Source organism: Lithohypha guttulata (genome assembly GCF_036872675.1).
Source record: "Lithohypha guttulata strain CCFEE 5908 chromosome Unknown scaffold_1, whole genome shotgun sequence".
Taxonomy (NCBI): domain Eukaryota; kingdom Fungi; phylum Ascomycota; class Eurotiomycetes; order Chaetothyriales; family Trichomeriaceae; genus Lithohypha; species Lithohypha guttulata.
Genome location: NW_027042750.1, coordinates 3237706 through 3257990, shown reverse-complemented (window position 1 = coordinate 3257990; position 20285 = coordinate 3237706). Strand labels below are relative to the sequence as shown.

The 20285-nt window shown below is 49.3% G+C and overlaps 10 protein-coding genes across 10 annotated transcripts; 3 read left to right on the top strand and 7 right to left on the bottom strand.

Moving 5' to 3' along the window:
- Nucleotides 1-26: 26 nt before the first annotated feature.
- On the bottom strand, nt 27-954 carry LTR64_001191 (uncharacterized protein; the record flags this gene model as incomplete). Its single annotated transcript, XM_064895572.1, has 2 exons — nt 27-54; nt 143-954. The coding sequence occupies 2 exons, from the start codon at nt 952-954 to the stop codon at nt 27-29; spliced, it is 840 nt and encodes a 279-aa protein (XP_064758259.1).
- A 499-nt stretch (nt 955-1453) lies between these two features.
- LTR64_001190 (uncharacterized protein) lies at nt 1454-2161 on the bottom strand (the record flags this gene model as incomplete). The annotated part of the gene is made up of 1 exon (XM_064895571.1): nt 1454-2161. One exon carries the CDS (start codon nt 2159-2161, stop codon nt 1454-1456), a length of 708 nt encoding a protein of 235 aa, XP_064758258.1.
- Nucleotides 2162-2606: 445 nt separating this feature from the next.
- LTR64_001189 (uncharacterized protein) lies at nt 2607-3593 on the bottom strand (the record flags this gene model as incomplete). The annotated part of the gene is made up of 1 exon (XM_064895570.1): nt 2607-3593. The coding sequence occupies one exon, from the start codon at nt 3591-3593 to the stop codon at nt 2607-2609; it is 987 nt and encodes a 328-aa protein (XP_064758257.1).
- Nucleotides 3594-4343: 750 nt separating this feature from the next.
- On the bottom strand, nt 4344-6625 carry LTR64_001188 (uncharacterized protein; the record flags this gene model as incomplete). The annotated part of the gene is made up of 2 exons (XM_064895569.1): nt 4344-6306; nt 6354-6625. The coding sequence occupies 2 exons, from the start codon at nt 6623-6625 to the stop codon at nt 4344-4346; spliced, it is 2235 nt and encodes a 744-aa protein (XP_064758256.1).
- Nucleotides 6626-7041: 416 nt separating this feature from the next.
- LTR64_001187 (uncharacterized protein) lies at nt 7042-8962 on the bottom strand (the record flags this gene model as incomplete). The annotated part of the gene is made up of 2 exons (XM_064895568.1): nt 7042-8738; nt 8860-8962. 2 exons carry the CDS (start codon nt 8960-8962, stop codon nt 7042-7044), a joined length of 1800 nt encoding a protein of 599 aa, XP_064758255.1.
- Nucleotides 8963-9627: 665 nt separating this feature from the next.
- AFG1 (ATPase) lies at nt 9628-11385 on the top strand (the record flags this gene model as incomplete). The annotated part of the gene is made up of 2 exons (XM_064895567.1): nt 9628-9958; nt 10007-11385. The coding sequence occupies 2 exons, from the start codon at nt 9628-9630 to the stop codon at nt 11383-11385; spliced, it is 1710 nt and encodes a 569-aa protein (XP_064758254.1).
- Nucleotides 11386-11556: 171 nt separating this feature from the next.
- LTR64_001185 (uncharacterized protein) lies at nt 11557-12630 on the bottom strand (the record flags this gene model as incomplete). The annotated part of the gene is made up of 1 exon (XM_064895566.1): nt 11557-12630. The coding sequence occupies one exon, from the start codon at nt 12628-12630 to the stop codon at nt 11557-11559; it is 1074 nt and encodes a 357-aa protein (XP_064758253.1).
- A 2638-nt stretch (nt 12631-15268) lies between these two features.
- On the top strand, nt 15269-15822 carry LTR64_001184 (uncharacterized protein; the record flags this gene model as incomplete). The annotated part of the gene is made up of 4 exons (XM_064895565.1): nt 15269-15298; nt 15351-15407; nt 15461-15498; nt 15612-15822. The coding sequence occupies 4 exons, from the start codon at nt 15269-15271 to the stop codon at nt 15820-15822; spliced, it is 336 nt and encodes a 111-aa protein (XP_064758252.1).
- A 521-nt stretch (nt 15823-16343) lies between these two features.
- Nucleotides 16344-17161, bottom strand: LTR64_001183 (uncharacterized protein; the record flags this gene model as incomplete). Its single annotated transcript, XM_064895564.1, has 3 exons — nt 16344-16413; nt 16466-16570; nt 16620-17161. 3 exons carry the CDS (start codon nt 17159-17161, stop codon nt 16344-16346), a joined length of 717 nt encoding a protein of 238 aa, XP_064758251.1.
- A 451-nt stretch (nt 17162-17612) lies between these two features.
- Nucleotides 17613-19941, top strand: LTR64_001182 (uncharacterized protein; the record flags this gene model as incomplete). Its single annotated transcript, XM_064895563.1, has 3 exons — nt 17613-17839; nt 17886-19500; nt 19558-19941. 3 exons carry the CDS (start codon nt 17613-17615, stop codon nt 19939-19941), a joined length of 2226 nt encoding a protein of 741 aa, XP_064758250.1.
- Between the last annotated feature and the right edge of the window lie 344 nt (nt 19942-20285).

The window sequence follows — 20285 nt, the reverse complement described above, 5'->3', positions numbered from 1 at the left end:
TCATGAGAAGTTCGCTGGACAAGTCCCTAGGTGTTCGTAGTTCCATGCGAATGCCTGCCACACACCATACATGTGTGTGGCAGCTGCAAGTACCACTAGTAAATGCCAAATTTGATGAGAAGACCACCAAATGTCAAAATACCCAGGCCAGATTGATTCAGGAAACCTCGTAATGAACACCGTCGCTCCAGCACCATATATGACACCTTCTAGCAGGTAATACGGCATGCCCGATCTAATCCACATCTCATGCCAGCCGTAGAGGTAGAGACCATGGCCGATGGGAGCAAAGCCGGTCAATGCCGTCGCGACGAATGCATAAGCTTTCAGGGCGCGATATTTGTGTTCCTGCAGTTTAGGGTGAAGCACAAGCAAGGCCGTGCCGAAGCTCAGGGTAGTTATCATACACCAGTGAATGGTTCGTGGTGTAGGCAAGCAATAAAACCCCACATAAATTCCAGAAAAGAAAGAACCCAGAATCAAGGTCAATATTCCAACATAGTCTATTCGAAGCCACAAGGACGAAATCTGAGGCGAGTGGCTATTCAGAGTATGGTAGGAAGCAGAAAGGCCGAAGGTGACTATGGCAGCGATTACGTTCGCTCCAATGACGATCCGGTCCAGAGTAGAGGCCTCCGGGAAGTATTGTGTGATCTTGATCTGTATGTAGACTTGGAAGATGGCCAGAGCCGCGGCAGGAATGAGATGAGTGTAAATATTCAGCGTCTCGTTATGTAACATTGCACAAGATCTAACGCATGCCAAAGTTGAGTTCATTGGTCGCCGGTATCCCGATCTGATGTGTTCGTTGTCCTGAAGCCATTCTGGGAGATCCTCAAACAGCACAGTTTCCAGGCGATTTGCTGCGGCTTTGACATTTTCGACGGTGATCGCAGCCGCTGAGTTTGCCCTACGGCGCAAGAATGGCGGATTTCGGTGGATAAGGAGCGACATGGTGTACAGATAAGCTCAGCATATGGCTGTTAACGCTGGAAACTCCTCTACGGACTACTTTTGAGAGACGATATGAGACATGAATAGATGATACATAAGAAAGATAAAATTTGCAGAATGGTTATCATCCACGACTTACGTCAGAATGCACTATTAGCCCAGCACATCAAACTCCTATCTCAACATGTTCAAAACAACCAATCGTGAGGTGATCATGGGCTCAGGGCTGTTGCTAATTGGCAGGCTGTAACCGTACGGGCTCGGCCTTGCATGATCCTATTGCTTGTGGAAAAATATTACTCCAAATCTGTCGATCAGTGCGTCCACATCTCAGTAGTGGGAAAGGTTACTTATGTTAGAAAATGCTTAATGTTGTTTATGTACCGAAACATTCCTCGGCGAAACACAGATTCGTAGCATGCTTGCTACCAGATACTAGGAGGCGAGTTTATACTAGGTAATTGGATTGATAGACCGGAGGCAAGGATGCCATTGTTCTTTACGCTTCAATAGTCTCTCCTCGACCATTGACATACTTCATTGGCTTGCCCTTCACATCTCTAGGTTGCCATTCCAAACCTTGAGTTGCGAAATCTATAAGTTCCGGACCGTGTTCAAAGCTCTCCCTGACCCATTGTGCAGTCATGTCCATGCCCGCTCCAGCACCTGCAGCCGTCCAGATCTTGGTACCGTCCTTTTCGGCGACTACCCAGTAACGAGTTCGGTCCCATTTAGTTCTAGGTGCTATTTCACTTGCGAGCTTCATGTCAATCGCCATATGGTTCACAGTTGCTTCGAGTCCATCTAAGACACCAGTTGCTGCAAGGACTAAAGCACCTGTGCAGGTCGTCAAGATAATCGATACCTCTTTGCTTTTAGCCAAAAGAAACTCGTTGATATCTTGTGGCAGGTTTTTGGCATAATCTGGCATGGGCCCGCCAATGAGCAACACATCAAGCTTGGGACAGTCGGCGATAGTGCAGTTGGGCACCATACGGATGTTGGCTGTCAAAAGAGCAGGTTCCTTTGTCGGACCTATGTAGTGAAACTGAATACGAGGAGGGTTCAGCCTGTCCGCTAAACCTGGAGGTCCATAGCCCGAAAGTGCTTCGTGACTGACAGTGGAGAGAATGTCGAGCGGCCCGACGATATCGAGTGCTTGAACTGGATGAAGAAGAACACCGATCGAAATAGATTTGGATGCCATGGTGGTGTATAGGGCAGTACAATGTTCTCCGAAGGGATGGGTTGCAATGAGCTCTGGAGTCTGCTAAATAAATGAAGGTGTGATTGGACTCCCTCTTCATTCGACGGTCGTCTTTCTGTCCATGTTTTTCAATCCTGATAGCATGCAGGCCTGGCTGGTCATCTTATACCTTTCCTCGTAGCTTCGGCATTGGGTCTCGTGCAAAACAGCTCAGGGCTTGGCAACTCATCCAGGCTATTCCAAAAGAAGCATTATGCTCTAGCTTCGGTGTATCGGTGAAGAACCAACGGAAGTGAGGACTTCTCGTTCGCCCAAATTGTGCTCGCCAGTCTCCATCTAGCATATTGCCTTCTTCGAGCGTAGCGTGTGACTCGCGAAGACCACACAGTACTCTGCTCTGATGGCTCATAGTTTGGTAGCAATGCAGGAAATGAGCACAAATAGCCTAGCTTGAGGCCATATCCCACAACAACTCTGAGTTCAGTCTGAACAGCTTCAATCGTCTCTCTTCACCCTCTTGTCCTTCTCCACACCATGAATAACAACTTTCGACGAAAGGTTTACTGTCAATGTTCTCGAACCTGGTATGAGGCCAATCACTTGCCCACATCAGCCTGTCCTCTGCTTTAGCGACTAACTCCATCCCAATTCGATCAAGCTTTTTGAGAGCTTTGGATGACGGGTACTCTGGGTCGATTCGATATGGAGCCGAGATTTTCAGATAGACCTCTGGCATGGCTTTATCGCTTATCACCCTGACCAGCTCGGTGAACCCAGGTATTGTGTGCGGATCATCACTGGGACCGAAATTGGCTGCATCAGATGCCATCTTCAGGCCACCGAAATGGTCAAGGCACCAACGTACTTGCCTGCCATTGCGAATATCAGGCAGAACGTTGGCTAAGAGTGGTATCATTTTTAAGGGTAGGAACATTTCGACCACCCATTTCTTGTCAGCTCTCAACTCATGCCGCGCAAGCTTGTCGACATATGCTTGAAGAGTCTCTCGAAGTTCGTCCTCGGTCATCGAACGTCCTACACTGACAAGATTTATCCTTACACCTCGGACACCCTGACTCCACCAGGATTCTAAATCGTCCACTGTGATGCTGTTTGGGTCACATTCGATCACTCCCCGAGCATTCGATCCAAGTTTTGCCACACTATCGAGCAGGGCAGAGTTATCGTGCCCGTAGACGCTTACTTGTGTCAGAACAAGGCGAGGCGTGGCTATACCTAGACCAGAGTCCTGGCGGTAGAAGCGCTCGGCATCTGCTAAGGTATGAGGAGTTGGCTTGTATTGTGCTGTAGGCAGAACAGGGAATTTCTCAAAGTTAGGAGGGATTATGTGCATATGAGAGTCAATGGTACCTGAAGGAAGAGGTTTCGATAGTCGACAGGTTACTGGTATGGTACTTGTAGAGAATGCCATCTTACCAGGAGAACGGTGATGAGAATATACAGACAAAATTGAACGTTGTGCCAGTCGTTGAGTGTGGGTCGTAACGCTTCTCAAGTGTTTCAGAGGAAGGATGTTTTTGGTGCATGGACGTGGTTGTGAGGTCTGATAATGCCGGAATGGGACTAATGGTGTAGAAGTTGGAAGCCGTAGTATTGATACAATTGGTTGGCTTACAGCTACTCTTGTGGTGCATATCACTACAGCCATAGGTCGGCCGAACAATCAGTTGACAGTCTCTGACCTTTTGATGTGAAATGGAATCTTAGGATAGCTAGGTACCACAAGGTTCAAGCTGGTGACTGCACGAGAATGCGCAATCGGCGAGCTCTCACGGTTTCCGAAGACACGTTGATTGACAAAGCTGCGGTTATGACCACGTACGAGCTACTTGTATCTTCGGTATGTCGTCCATGTCACACTGGTGAGTAATCATGGGGTGAAGAGTCGTCGAATCGACATGCGCCAAGGTGTACATCTTTGGCCGGGATGTAACCGAAGGCTAGCACGGCCATCGGCCTCATCCGACCTTGTGACTTCGATTTTGGCTGACGATGTTGACCATTTGGTGATTACACCCTGAACTTTGCGCTATGTACTGTACGACTTTCTGTATTATATGGTGTGTTACGGCATGTGCACTTCGAGGTGTAAATACTTGGTAGATGATTGATCTCTACAAGATATGAGTAAATCTGCATGATCTGTTATGTCTTGGTATTGCTAGGCCTCAGGATTCTGCGAGGCTAGCTCGTTCAACAACAAAGCCAATCGTTGATAATCAGCCAATAATTTGGGAATGTCTTTAAGCTGCAGATCTTCAGCATCCTCGATCTCCACAAATTTTTGAATAGGCGGTGGCACAGACTTGATCTTCGCAGCAAGTTTCTTGGGTTTATCCATGAATATGGCGAGTTTTGACTCTGCATCTGGCGTCGTGGCAGAACCGTCGACCGACGACATCGCGGGCTTCACGTCCTTTCTGCCTGCTACGACAGCCTGAGGTGGCGAAGGTGCTGGTGCTGGTCGACCAAAACCTTTGAAAGTACTGCCAAAGGCATTGAAGGCATTACCCACGTGGCCCAGTGGGTTCAGATTCTTCATTGCATCGAGCGGATTCGTGGCAGGTGACGGTGTTGCGGTCGTTTTTGGTGGAGTGGCATCTGCACTTGCGTCTTCCGCAGCAAATGCCACCTTCTTCGTGCTAGAATTGCTCCGCAAGCTCTCCCGGTCGATGCTGCGATCCCTGATCGGATTTGATGCGGCACGTTTGCCACCAAACAATCCAAGCAATTTGTCCTCACTCGGTATTTTGAGCTTCTCTTTCTCTGAGCCGTCCGGACTCTCAGTAACGTCGGCTATAGAGCTAGTTTCGCTGACTGCTGTACCATCGTCACCGAGGACTGGAGTAGGTGGTTTGCTGACCAGCTGTCTGGCCTCGTCCAAAGTCTTAGGCACTGTCAAGTCTTCAGCTCGAGCTGGATCAGCGGCCTGTTCCCTCAGTCTGCCAAAGAGAAACTTCATGCTATTGTCCAGTGTGGTGGATATGTTATCTAGTCCTTCTCGTGCAGTAGCCCGTACAGCTTCATTGGCGTTCTGTACTGGCTTTAGCAGATCGGATATAGTTCTCTGATGTCTTGGTGAAGGTGGAGGTCGAATTAGAGGCTTTGTCGACTTATCCTGTGGTGTAGATCTGTCAGATGCTGAGACTGACTCCATTGATGTAGCAACTATCGCAGGTGCGACCGACTCAGGCGAGCTTGGGAAAGGTTCGGGTTTTTCGATTGCAGGAGTCTCCTGACCAGAGGGGATCTTCTTTGGGCCTTCAGGGGCTTCATCAGCGCGCAAAGACGACAGATCCACGTCCTCCAGAAAGCCGATCGCAGCCTCCAAGTTGGTCATGCAGTAAGCAGCTTCTCCGTCTATTTTCAAACTTGCTCGGAAACGTTGTATGAACTTCAGATTGCTAATGATGTTGATACCTTCCACAGGCGCAGTTATGAGGGTATAGATCAGAGTTGGGAGGATTTCGTCGGCTGAGGATGAGGAACCGTGAACAGCGTAGAGAGTATCTACTATGACTTTGTGTGCACTTGTGAGATGCTCCAGTTTGCCCAGTGGGTAGTGTTCGTCGTTCATCTTCATTAGACCTTCTCTTGCTGGGGTTAACGCTTCTTGAATGTCCTCGACTGTTTTCCCGGTCTTCTCGTCAAGCTCAATACCGAGATCCTTCAGACCAATGCCTACCAGAGCTAGTGCGGCGGTCTTGGACCTCAATTTCTCGTCCTCTACCTCATCGAGAGTGCTCTTGTGCCTCCAAAGCTTATCGTATATTGTTGCACAGGCTCTTTTCTCGACGGCCTCCTCTAGCAACAGCTTTTTGTAATCGAGCATTCTGCGTTGCTTACGCTTCTCGGCCACCTCTGTGGCTGTAAGCATTTGCTGAGAGCCATCACGACCGGGAGGTGCTAGGGAGTCGGTGCTCTTCTTGTAAGACAGGGTTCTCGAGCGTGCGGATAACTTTGCAGGGGTGGGAGAGGCTGCCCGATTCAGCTTCGATCGTAGTGAGGCTATGTGGATAGAAATGCTTGCGGATGCCCGTATATAAAATTCTTGGAACAGGTCCGCGATCTGTTCAATTCTTGGTGGCTCAGAGAAAGCCTTAGTACCCAAAGACTCGATGAATCTGAATTACGTTAGCATAATTCGATCCTTGCAGTCCGGTCTGCCTACCTATCTATCAAGCTAACTAGCTCGATAGGGAGCTCATCGAGTTGGTCGGACAAGTCCTCGACCTTCTCCGGCTTGGACAGCGAGTCATCGTCATCGTCAGCCTGTTTCTTGTTAAACACATCTTGCCTTTCTTCATCCAACGATTTCCTTGTGAAGGTTGGGGATGCTATGGTACTGGCACGGCTTCTGGTTGACGAGACTGGTGAGCTTGCAGGCTCATAGCGAGTGAAAGACTTGGTCGACAACGGCGAAGGCCGTATTTTTTGGCTCATTGAATGTGAGTATCCCTGTATTAATGTCAAGCTGATCGTCTATAGTCAGCTCAATCGAGGAAGCAAACGAAAAGCATGCCTCTTCTCCTGTGAAACGTTGGGTGCACGAGGAGGCGTAAGAACTCTCATTTCTTTCCAAGTGATACTGCGACGAGTCTTGCCTACAAGGTGACGCGTCTCACAGGTTTTTGAAGCTGGTATTCGCTCCAGTGCTTGGAAACTTCCTAGGCAGCGTGTTTATCAATGGATCATCCGGGACATGCGTACTTGGGACAAGAATGCTGGCTGACATCATCTGCCCAAGTAGCCGATTTACAACTACCGTCTCAAAGAGGACAAGCACATGAGCCTCTTCTCAGTACAGCACACTATACAAAATCATTCTGTGACTTAAGACGTTCTATCAAGCTTAGCAGCTATCTGCTTTTCCAGCTGGTTGCTACCGATTCCATTGTCTCGAATGTGATCTCGCCAGGTCCAGCTGCTGCGGCTCTCGACACCAGTTTGCCAATAAACTTGTCAATCATGCCGATAATATGGGCACGACCAGTGCCTTCTGGATGCCAGATGAGGGGATAGATACTTCCATAGTCCCTACCAGGGTCTTCATCAAGCCAACTCTCGTTCTCCCATAACCATTCAAGTCTGTCCAACCATATTTTCTCAACCACATCGACACTGACATAACCCTGTGTAGAGGCAAGGTAAGGGTAGAATCCTAATGGTGTCAGATCTTCAGTATACCAGCTACCTGGTATTTCGACCATGGCAGTCTTCGCTTCTTGCGTGCCGAATTTTGGCTGTTGTGGTATTTTGGTAGGCTTCATCCAAGTCTTTGCTGGCTGAGTATAGTCAGGAACGTGCGGCTGCTCATCAGGAAATGGTCTGGGAAGAAAATAGGGCAGAGCATCGTGCGCGGTCATGCTGCTGTCGTATAGAAAGTCATGCTCTTGAAGCAGTTTGACTGTGGTTTCACGGATCTGATACAGTGGAGCACGATAGCCGACAGGCTTCTTACCCTTCTTCAGTTTTGCCGCCAGCGCTATACACTTCTCCAGTACGTCCTTCTCTTGATCCACAGTCATCGCGTATGCTCCTTCATGACTGTAGCCGTGAAGACCAATTTCGGCACCACTAGCGACAATAGCAGCAGTTTGCTCTGGAAATGTTTCGATGCTGTGGCCAGGCAGGAACCAAGTGAGCTTGTCAGATATGCCGTGCTTGGCGAGTACCTTGAGCAGTCTGTCCACTCCAACGTTGGCACTGAATACACCAGCCGAGTAATCAGACATACCATTATGGGGGTCGTGCCCGGTTCCCAAATAGCCACTAAGCGCGTCGAAGTCGACTGATAGACATATCCTGAGACGTCGCTTCCTTGTTGGTGCTTTTAGCTGCCTCGGAATCGATGTGGTTGTCGAAAGCTGGTGATCACTTCCAAGAATTTGTTCTTCCCGCCACAATAGACGACCCTCCTGGCCACCATCGACGGATATACATTGTCCAGATATGTGCCCAGCCGTTCTATGGGAAGCTAGAAACGCCATGCAACAGGCGACATCTTCTGGACGGGCGATCTTCTTCAACGCTACGGTCGCCTGTGCCTCAGCCCACATTTCTTTGGGCTCGTGCAGTCTGTCCCCAATAAGTGGCGTATCTACCCAGCCTGGAGCGACGGCATTGATCCGTCCTTTTGCATTCAGTCGGATGATTTCATTCTTGACCGTCTTGACCAAACCGTACTGCAGGCCAGCCTTTCCTGTCGCATATTCAGCATGCAACTCCTGCCCAAAAACTCCGGTTTCGGAGCCTGTAACGACAATGGAAACATTGTGCAGTTCCTGACCAGAAACATCTTGTGCATTCTTGACTTGCTTTAAAAAATGCTTGATTGTAAGAAATGTGCCCCTAACATTATTGTTGTTGACTTCGTCCCAACGATCCGCAGTCAAGTCCCATATTGGAGTGTGTACACTCTCGTCAGTGATGCCTGCGTTCGCGATGAGGATCTGCACAGGGCCAAACTTTGCTCTTGCCTTCTGAAAGGCTGCCTCGATAGATGCTTCGTCTTTGAGGTCGCCCCTGACAAAGTACAGGTTCTTGTTGTTATTACCTGTATCACCCTCCAACACCGATTCACTTACATTCTTCCTATCGAAAGCAGTGACTTTGCAGCCATTTACTAATTTCACGTCTCAGCTTACATTAGCGGACCTCATCTTAAACTGCCCTACCTAAAAATTCTTTCATAGTGGCAGTACCTATACCACCAGCAGCACCTGTGATGAAGACATGACAGCCTTCGACCTCAAGAAAAGAATTGTTTCGGCTAGACATGTTGATATGGTGCTGATTGAGCGTGGCCAATGTCAATCTTAGGCGTGATTGTAGCTATTAACAGCTCGATGTTCCAACCCTTTTCTCTGTATCTATCTCACCGCCTTCGTCCGCATAGGCGAATGGGAGTTTTGCGGTTCAGTGTACAATGTCGCAGACCCGCGGAGCTGTCGCGAAGGACAAGGCCGGCAGCTGAAGGTCGTCCTTTCTAATTAAACTACGCTCGACAACAATGTGGACCACCCTCTTTCCGAAAGTGTATCTTTATGTCCTTTACCGAGTTTCCACATTTTCTCGTGTGATAGAATGACAGTGTCATTGACCACGCTGCTGTTCATCCCGCTATCTAAGCCTCTTCATCGAAGTCCTCGCAAGTCTTCATAGTACTGTACCCTGCCACAAGAGACAAGCACGAAGACCACAGTCCTCATAGAGCGATTGCATGGGCTTCCCACGTTGTTAGCCTGAGGCACTATTCTGAAAATCGGCAAATAATTTAGGTGCCTCGCTTGGCCATGCAGCAACGTGCGACTGGGATCGGAGAAGCTCCGCCACGAGCAAGCAGTAACAATGGGAGTACCAATGCTTGCTGTTTCGTTCGAGCATACACATACTATGATCAGTATCCAGTGCTATGCACAAAACGAATCTAGACACACATAGCAATGAAGCGACCACCACCACCCATCCACAACGCATTCCAAGCATATCTCAGGCGAGTCCTCGTTGCTGACCAAGCTCCCCTCACTAAGCACCGACAACCTGACCCAAGCTGCAACAAACCCTCAAGACGACCACAACAGAGGCTGAGTTCAACTGTAACGCTCGCGCAACGTCGACAGAAGCAACATGCTCATGGCCAGCAGGCTGCTCAGCCATGTCTGCAGCGCTGCCGAGGGTTCGCAACTATCGTTGACCGAGAGGACTACGGTCCTCTGAAGGAATATAATGAGCGCGTACATAATGGCAGATTGAGGGAGGATGAACACCAAAGAAGTAGATACCAGCAAAGCAATGCATAGTCCTGGCACTGACCACTATCAGCTATTATCGAGAACCTGCAAGATCTGTACGAAACCCTTGCTGAATACAATCCTCCCGAGGTCAAACCACCCACGATAGAGGAACTACAACCCCCCTCCAATTCCTTCTTCGCTAGTCTGTTCGGCCGAGCTAAGAAGGAAGGTCCTTCTCTTGAATTGTCTGAGAATTTGCCCAAGGGCTTGTACATGTTTGGTGATGTGGGCAGCGGCAAGACTATGCTTATGGATCTGTTCTATGACACCACCCCGCCAAACATCAAGCACAAGACGAGGATACACTTCCACAATTTCATGCAAGATGTGCACAAACGCCTGCACAAGGTACGGCTGCAGCACGGTAACGACCTCGATGCAGTACCATTTGTCGCTGCTGAGATAGCCAAGACTGCCTCTCTGCTCTGCTTCGACGAGTTTCAGTGTACAGACGTGGCTGATGCTATGATTCTGCGTCGTCTGATGCAAGCTCTCATGTCCCACGGTGTGGTCGTGGTCACCACTTCCAATCGCCATCCAGACGATCTCTACAAGAACGGCATTCAACGTGAGAGCTTTATTCCCTGCATAAACCTCCTCAAACGTCAACTTCGAGTAATCAACCTTGACTCATCGACCGACTATCGTAAGCTCCCACGCCCGCCATCAGGAGTCTACCACCACCCACTCGACCGAGCCGCTTCAACCCACGCCGACAAGTGGTTTTCCTTTCTCGGCGATCCCAAGAATGACCCTCCTCATCCTACCACTATCTCAGTATGGGGCCGCGACGTTCAGATTCCTTTGGTGAGTGGCTCGTGCGCGCGCTTTACCTTCAACGAGCTTATTGGCCGAGCTACTGGTGCGGCTGATTACATTGAAATGATGCGGCACTTCAACGCATTCGTCATCACCGACATTCCCGGAATGTCACATCGCCAACGTGACTGGGCTCGCAGGTTCATCACCTTTATCGACGCTGTATACGAGTCTCAGGCAAAGCTCGTGCTTACCACTGCAGTTCCTCTTTCGCAACTCTTCATGTCCAAAGATGAGATTGATGAGTCTCTCGACAAAGTCACCGAGAAGAATAATAGCGCGCCTAGCACTACTGACTCCAACGAGAAGCAAGTTGCAAAAGAAGCGACAAAGAGAAAGGAAGAAGGAAACGATGTCGACGATGTCATGCGCATGATGATGGACGACCTCGGCTTGAGTATGGGTATGATGAAACAGAGTAGTCTCTTCAGTGGCGACGAAGAACGATTCGCTTTTGCAAGAGCCTTGAGTCGACTGAGTGAGATGGGAAGTCAGGAGTGGATCGAGCGCAATTTGGGTATGGAGAGTGTCAACCAGAAGGAAGGTTGGGGAAGGGTCAGATCACGTTGGCGCGAGGACATGCTATAACTTCTACTTCTCTTGTTCGGAAATTTCATGGACATATTGGAAAACCACTATCGCCCGCTATTGGCGACCTGTGTTCCACGGACGAAACACCTAACCTGGACAAGGACTTCACGACTATGCAGACGTTCGTACACTAAGACAAGACGCCCAATTCTAAGCCTGTGATCGCGCTCATGAGAAAGTAAACTCCTCCCCAACCCAATCCTCCGTAATCTTCCACAGCCTCTCCGCATTTTCAGCGTCGACCGCATATGCCGGCGCCTTACCCGGCCGACAATCTGACAGAAACAAAGCAGTAGCAATGTCCTTCGAAGCCTCGTTCAGTCCTGGATCCAAAGCAGCCACCACACTAGTAGCCGCACCCACTTCAGGCGTCTTAACCAAAAACCGCTGTCTCGCCTCCAAGAACCACTCTTGCTCGCCAAAGTTCCGAGCTAGTTCTGTCTGTACTTCTCCCGGATTCAACGCGACGCTCAATATACCATGTTGCGCGTGAAGTCTCTGGTTAAGCCCCACGGTGAACAGGATATTCGCAGTCTTTGAGTGAGCATATGCTGCGATGGGGATATAAGACATAGCTTCATTGACTACCTCTCCGTCCTGCTTGATTCCAGCTGCTTTTATGTGCTGAAAGACCTGTCGTTCGTTCTCAGGGATGTCCAGCGCTGGGTTTGACCATGAGAGGTCGCTCCAGCGTGGCGGAGACACCCAGGTTGCGCTACTGCTGACGTTGACGATGCGGACTGCGCCTGGCGGTGATGTCTTGGCTGCGGCGAGGAGTTTAGGCATGATGAGGTTGGTGAGGAGGAAGTGCCCGACGTGGTTGGTGGCTAGGGTTAGTTCGATGCCTTCGGGGGTTAGAGTGCGTTGTGGGATCCACATCGCTGCTGCGTTGTTGACGAGCAGATCGATGGTTGGGGTGTCGTTCCAGTTCAGGACTTCAGTGGCTGCTGAACGGACGGAGTGTTGGGAGCTGAGATCGACGATAAGTGAGCGGTAATTGACTCTGGGGTAGTTCTGCTTGAGGGCATCCATGCATTCTTGGACCTTGGGGGGTGAGCGGCCAGCGAGGATTAACGTTGCGGGCTGCTGAGAGGTGAATGCTTCGGCGGTGGCGTAGCCGATGCCTTTTCTGTTCACGCCTGTGATGAGGATGACACGGTTTTGGATGTGTTCCGGGAAAGCAGCGGCTACAGTGCGTGCTTCGGTGGTTTGGTCAAAGTCTGGAGGCGTGATTGAAGGCATGGTATGGAAACGATGCGTTGCGTCTTTAAGGGCTCTCAACTTTGCAATCGATGGTAGACGTTGGGAAGGACGTGTGAATCGGCCACGACTTTATACCCTACCTTTCAGCCAGATTCAATAGTATGAGTCTTAGCTGAACGCAGATCTTCACTACTGAAACAGTCCACCAGCATACTCGATCCACTATAATGTTCTAAACCTTCAGTAAGGCTTTCTGTCAGGGTTGCATGCAGAGGTTGTGTCTCAAGATAGGATACCGTGCTATAAGCATATGCCTAGCGCTAATTGGTCGACTCGGTATTGCCTCTGTTTGATTGGTTCGTGTTGATTTTCTCCGCTCTAAGTGGTCTATTTCTCTGTTCGACTGCACCGATGGAACTGCTAGCATGATCCGAGTTGTCGTGCTCTTGTTGTTCAACGTTTCATCTCCGAGTAATATATGGATTTGAGCTTTGATGTTTGATCAAAGGGTCAATGTAATCCTCTCTGGCCGATGAAAATTGTACGTAGATCCACGTTTATCGTATGTTGACCTCAAAACCTCCACTGCTGGCTTGCCATCTACAGTGCAATTCGACGCATGCCGGATCATCAGAGATAACGACTTCGACTTGTTGTAGTCTGCAAGCGTCCGGCACGGATGCCTGTTCCATATCGCTTTCATTGGGCACATCTGTCAGGTCAAAACTGTCGTTTTCGGAATCTTCTGTACAAAGTGTAAGATGCTCGAGATGCATCACCTTCGTGGCTATTTTCGCGGCCAGCGTTGAGTCCCAGATACCTTCTTTGTGAGGTGATTCCTCGAGCAGCCTGATCGCGTGCAACCGAAGACGGTACACACGGCATTTCAAGGCGACATAGTAGAGGGGACCAATAAGACCAATATCTGCAATGGAATGGGAGACTTCATCTTGTGCACCAAGGTGAAGCGCACCGTTCGAGCTGATAATTTTAGCTGCCAATATTTGGTGAAGCATAGAGACGAAATGTGGAGTGTGGCAGTCAAATCTGCTCTCGTTCTCTTCATCCATTGTGTATGCCATTATCTCAGCCATTGTGTGGTAAATCTGTAGTAGCCTATAAGCGAGGTGTTCGTATGGATTCTTCGTAGTCCGTGAATCTGCCATGGTTTGGTCGTAGATTCGGCTCCATGACCTGAGATCATTCTTTATAGCGGTTGATGGTTTCAAGGAGCAGCTAGTTCGGGAAGATGAACCTGTAGAAGAAATTGGGGTTGTTCTGCCAGATCCGTAGATTCTGAGTAGCAGGTTCTCCAGGTAGCTTCTTGCTTGGTGAGTAGAGCTAAAAATCGAAAGCTCTGAAATGTCTGTTGTTTTGTCCACAAACGACCAGGAAAATCGTGGCCGTTGAAACAAGAGATATTGCACATATAATCGCTTGAAAGTGCTCAGGGCTCGTTCCTCTAGGTACACCTCGTTATCACTCACTAATTTGAGCGCGTGTTCCAGGTGAAGTTCAGCAGCTCGATAGCGGCCTCTGAAATATTCTATGAAGATGAACAACAACGCAGAGACGAGAAATATCCCGACAGAAGGGTCTCTGTCTATGAGACTGCCTTGCTGCAAGTGTCTGATAGCCTTGTTATACTGAACCAAGGAGAAAGTCTCCTCTTGGGTAGACACGCTCGAGCATGCATAACGCACGTACACATCTGCATATTTGTGGACCGAGGTCAACGCCAGAAGCGCGTGCCTCACAGCTGGTACGCTGATGCTCGTTTGAAACAGGACAGCATTTACGTCGTCCGAGTAGAAGGCTCCAGGTAACTTTCTGGCGGTTCGAAGCCAAAACAACTCGAAGTGCTGCTGCTCGTCTGCATCGAATGAGCTACTCGGCAATATACCCAATAACCTGAAAGATGGTTCATGAGCAACGACTTCAGTCCGAGCAGACCGATACCGTTCAGCATAGGTGTTTCCACCGCCACCCCAGATGCCATAACCGTCACATGTGCGGCCGGTAGATATGCACCTTTGGCAGATCGGCCAATCCTTATCGCAACGTATCTTACGAAGTCTATTAAAACCAGTGAGTAAGCCGAACATTTTCTCCGGAAACAGGAGTACAGTGAGATAGCGTACCGACACGTCTTGCAACCCAACTTGGGTCTCATGCTGCGAGGTCAGAGACTCAACTCAATACGCTGTGTCCTTTCCAGCAGGACTGACACATGCCATCAGCCTGATTCGTTTGAAGAGCATGCGTGATCGTGCATGCGCATGAAGACGTCGTGTTCCCTTTGCGGACCAGAAGAAGCCCGAGTTGTGTCCGCCATGGCTTCTAGACAGACTTGAATTTGACTAAACTCGATTGCAGATATCGAGTTACAGGGGAGTCGTAAGTCAGGCGTCCTGTCGAGTCTGCTCCGATTCGTCGCGTCGCTGCGTGAGCTTGATTATTGGTTGTGCTGAGGGCGGAAGGAAGCTCGGGACCTGATGGCATTTGCATACCGTTGAAGAGCCGTAGTACGGCAACAACTAGACCTTCCTGCTGCAAGCTAGGGGCACGCTGCACCTTCCGATTCTGGAACGATTCAACCTCGAATGAGATCAGCTCTATTGAAGCAGAGGAGAACTTCCAGCATCAGCTCTACCAAGCACACATCCCTACAGACACGATGTTCAGACCTACAGCAAGGCGCCTGACGGTATGCGGCAGCTCGACGACTTAGATGAATTACAATTGACTGGATGTAATAGGCGCGAACCGGTAACTCGGGCATGGGAAGAACACCACTCACGGTGTATGGTCCCCAGGTGTGTTACTTGCTGGTTTGTTGCCCGTCGCACCACTAACTCTGGACGAACAGCCAAAATATGAAGCCTATGTCTCGCCTTATGGCCCAAAGTATGTCATATCTACCTCAAAACTTTAGGACGGCCCTACACTTCGAATGATAGCTGCACTACACTTCAAAGGAACTGCGGAAGAGACTGTGGCTGACTTGACATTTTTTCTAGAACTAAACACATTCCCAATCTGATGGGGCTTTCGCCAGGCAAGGCATACACATACGGCACGATCTCAGCAGGATTCGGTATGGCTACAGTCATCTTTGCATTGTTCTTCTTTGGCGAGATTCCAAAAGTCAGGAACGATATATTGAGCAAGTTCCCAATTATTGGAGAATACTACGTAAGAGAAATCCCTCCTGAGGACAATCCCTTCTAGGCTTGCGGAGGAATGGGACGAGCTGGTCAGGGATTATGGAAAATTGTTACACACATGATGCGTATGTTCTTATAGAGGCGCGAGTGTAAATTTCTTGGGAGGCTACAACGAACACATCTCGCAGTTTATGTTCATCTTTCCCGACCAATGCTATCTTGTTGCACGCCATACTAAACACGACAGTTGACGTTTTAGGATCACAACTTAGCCCGCCACCAGCCGTGCGCAAGCAATCTGGAATCTACACCTAAATTGTCTGCCCGGGAGATCGTCGCATCATGGTGACCATGGAGACGCAGCTGTTTTGATGTCGTCAAAAACAAAAAAGGTCATCGTTGTGCCGTCAGGAATTGTTCTTTCCGAGCTAGACAGAGCAGGAACCAACTGCTAGAAAAGCCGCGCAAACCAAACGGTGGTAGACAATGTTAAGCCTCTTCTGGGTTACGCAGAAAGAACGACGAAAACGTAGACTCTAGCTTGGGAGCAATCGAATTATAAGCATCATTCACGAATGAGGCTGGCTATACTCTGTCACCCCTGTCGAAGTACTCCCACTGGCCAGCTGGTGCCTTCTCTTCCAAATCCTCCCAGCTACAGAAAAGTTAGCTCGCTGTCTCATCCATAAGCACAGGCATTGACTTACGCTCTTGAAGCTAGCATTTCCTCAACCAATATAAGCTCACCTTCGGCAACCTGAACGACCTCCTCGATCAAGCCAGCACCAATTTTATGCTCGATTTCACTGACTCTGCACCACATGTTAGAGACACTCTGCGTGGATAGCTTGGGATACATACTGGTCGGCAGTCAAGGCAGGCTCAACCTCAAGATCTTTGACGGCTGGTAGCTTGCCCTCCTTCTTCTCCTTATCGACTCTCTCTAGGTCGGCGCGTATGTATGCAAGCTTGGCCTCAGCTTCGGTCTTATTGTTGCTGCCCTCTTTCCTAGCATCCTGCTTTGTGTAGGCTCCATCCCAGGTTTCTTTAGGCTCTTTGTATACTTCTTCGTGTATTAAACTTCCGTCTTCACCTCTGAATCTAGAGTATCCTGGCTCCGAGCTGATAATCTTCTGCACTCGCTCGAGCCACTCAGCGTGACCTGGAGGTTTTGTATCCTCCACAATCTTCATGCGATGTCTCGTCAGAGCTTCACTCGACTGACGATATACCGAGCTTGCGGGAAGCTCCTGCAGTTTTTGAAGCGTCTTGCTATATGTGTAAAGTAGGGCTGGTCGAGGTGAAGGGTGTGTTGGTAGGCCTGTCAGTCCTGTAGGTGTATTTCCTTCAAGGTACCGCGCCGCCGACTTGACGGTCGCATACAGGCGTGTGGTCGGTCGCATGGTGGTAAGAACTTCCAGACGGAAAGACGTAGGTCCGATGCAGTCTACTGTATGCTTAGAATGCTGGTGCGACTTTGGCGTATGTGTAGAAGTTGCAGGTACAGATGTTCTTAGCTTATTAAGGAAGTTGCTGCCAGTATCCTGACGCACTGCATGACAGTTGATGCCTGAGGCCTCAAAATGGCTCGTTGAACGGCAAGTCCCTGACTACAGTATGGAGCAGGGAGTCTATAATCGTCAATCCCTTACGCCACGTTTCTGTCTGCACGGTCCTGCGGTAATACAGAAGCCCGCATTCTGCGACATAAAGATCCTTCTGCTCACCGATACCCTCATACGTGGTCGCGAAAAGTCGGTTCTGATGTATGCAATTCAAGTGAGACACATCTTCCTCTTCGCTTGATCACGTCTGCAAATCAGCTGTCGTCCTAAGTACTCTCTCATTTCTACGATGAGGCCCTTCTTACTGGCATGGGCCATGACCAGCCTGGCGCTGGTCAGCGCAAACGACTTCGAGCCGGCGAAAGCAGAATTATTGGCTGAAGAAGCCGTCAAGGGCGATACTCCTGCGAACACGAAAGAGGCTGTTGACTATACCATATTTAATGATATCAAGGTGCCTCCAATGAAAGACATCAAGGGCGAGGAATTTGCGGAAACGATAAAAGACGGCTACTGGTAAGGCTTAATCGTCTTGTGCACAAACATAATACTAACTGTGCAGGTGGGTGAAACACTACTCTCCCTATTGTGGCCACTGTAATGCCATTAAGCCACATTGGCAGACCTTATACGAGTTTTACTACACTGAATCACCTCTGGCTGGGAAGACTCAACAGGCCACAATGGACTTCGAAGGGCCAAACAGCTTTCATGGCTACTACAACTTCCACTTTGCAGAAGTCAACTGTATAGCATACGGTGATGTGTGTCAAAAGAATGGTGTACAAGCGTGGCCTACCTTTCTTCTTTTCAAAGACGGCAAAATGGTCGAGAAGTACAAGGGCGGTCGAGCTATGGAAGAGTTCAGTGGCTACGTTGAAGAGAAGCTAGAATCGATAAGACCAGGTTCGCGGCCTGTAAAGGGTGTCAAAGTTCCCAAGGCTGGCGCGAAGAGTGTCGATCGTGGCGCAACTCCCTTGTATGCTGAAGACAAGAGCAAGAACCTCGACAAAGGCAAAGAAGCTGGAGAGAAGCAGAATGAGAAGGCTGTACAGACCACTACCTCGGAACTTGCTTCAGAAACTGCCAAAGCTGGTCGCAAAGAGCGTCCCAAGGCCGGCTCAACGCCAAATATACAGGGAGGCTCAGTTCCTCTGACAGCGGAATCGTTCCAGAAACTGGTTACTACTTCCCAGGAGCCTTGGTTCATCAAGTTCTACGCTCCTTGGTGTGGGCATTGTCAGCATCTGGCACCAACGTGGTCGCAGTTAGCTAGGGAAATGCAAGGTAGACTAAACATCGGTGAGGTCAACTGTGACGCAGAACCACGTCTCTGCAAGGACGCCAGGGTCTCAGCATATCCAACACTATACTATTTCCGAGGTGGCGAACGGGTCGAGTACGAGGGCCTTCGTGGTCTCGGCGATCTGCTCTCTTTCACACAGACCGCTCTTGACAGCGACGTCAAATATGTGGACGCAGCTGCTTTCCGAGAACTCGAAGAGACCGAAGAAGTCATTTTTGTGTATTTCTTCGACCATGCCACCACCTCGGAGGATTTTGCTGCTCTCGACAGGCTGACGTTGAGTCTGATTGGTCACGCACGAATCGTAAAGACTGATAGCGAGATCTTGGCAGCTCGTTTCAAGATTCACACATGGCCAAAGTTGTTGGTTAGCAGAAGTGGTAGACCAAGCTATTATACTGCGCTCGCACCCAAGGACATGCGCGATTTCAGAAGAGTTCTGAGCTGGATGCAAAGCGTTTGGTTGCCCCTCGTGCCTGAGCTTACGGCTACGAATGCCCACGAAATCATGGACCACAAATTCACAGTGCTAGGTGTATTGAACAGGGAGAACCCGGACGAATTCAAGGAGAGTCGACGAGAGTTACAGAACGCTGCAATAGAATGGATGGACAAGATGACACAGTTGTTTCAGCTCGAACGGCAAGAGATGCGTGATAGCAAACAGCTACGTATTGAAGAGGCTCAGGATCGAAACGACCAGCGGGCACTGAGACAGGCTAAGTCTGTCGCCATCTCAATCACTGAAGACACTTTCCGAAAGCAGGTTCGTTTTGCCTGGATAGATGGTATCTTCTGGGAGCGTTGGCTTAGAAGCACTTTTGGTGTTGACTTCACGCATGGCGAGCGGGTCATCATTAACGATGAAGAGGTAAGACCACTTTCGACGTTCAGTCATAATAAGAAGCAGTACTGACTATCTTCACAGAGCCGCCGTTACTGGGATGTTACCGAAACCGGCAACTACATCACTCCTTCACGCGTCTCGATCCTCGAAACTCTCTCTAAAATCACCTCCGATCCACCCAAGCTGCAATCAAAGTCTTCCATCGGCTTCATCGAAAACATATTCTTCCAGATCAAAAACAGCTGGATCTATCATCCATATGAAAGTAGTGCTGGAATGCTCGCTTTCCTCTCGATCGTTCTCTACGTAGCTAGAGTTACAGGAGTCTTCAAGGGACGAAGAATTAACGTGCCGAATGCATGGGGTCTGACAGGAGAAAAAGGTAAAGGCTACTTCCATCTGAATGGCAATGAAAAAGGTCTTGGATTGCTCGGTGGAAGTGCACCGGATGGTAAAGCGGACTGAAGAGGACGCCTTTGTATTATTTATTGACAATTCGTTTGAGGCGATCGACGTGCAGATGGGCTTTGACAAAGGAAAAGAGCTTGTGCATAGCGATGGCGTTTGGTGTTCTTGTTACAACATCCCGCGGGATTTATGGATTTCACAGTCGAGGCAGTATTATTCATGAATACAAGCAAGAGCTGTTCTTCAGATTACGATTTCAATGATTCGTATCAGACAGAACGCACCAAGACCTTTCTCTACCATACCCAAGCAAAGCAAAAGTATGTGAAGACTCTGCTGATCCTTGGAAAATTTACGCCAAGCCAAGCCCCCCAGTATCAAGCCAAGGCTCCAGCCCTCCG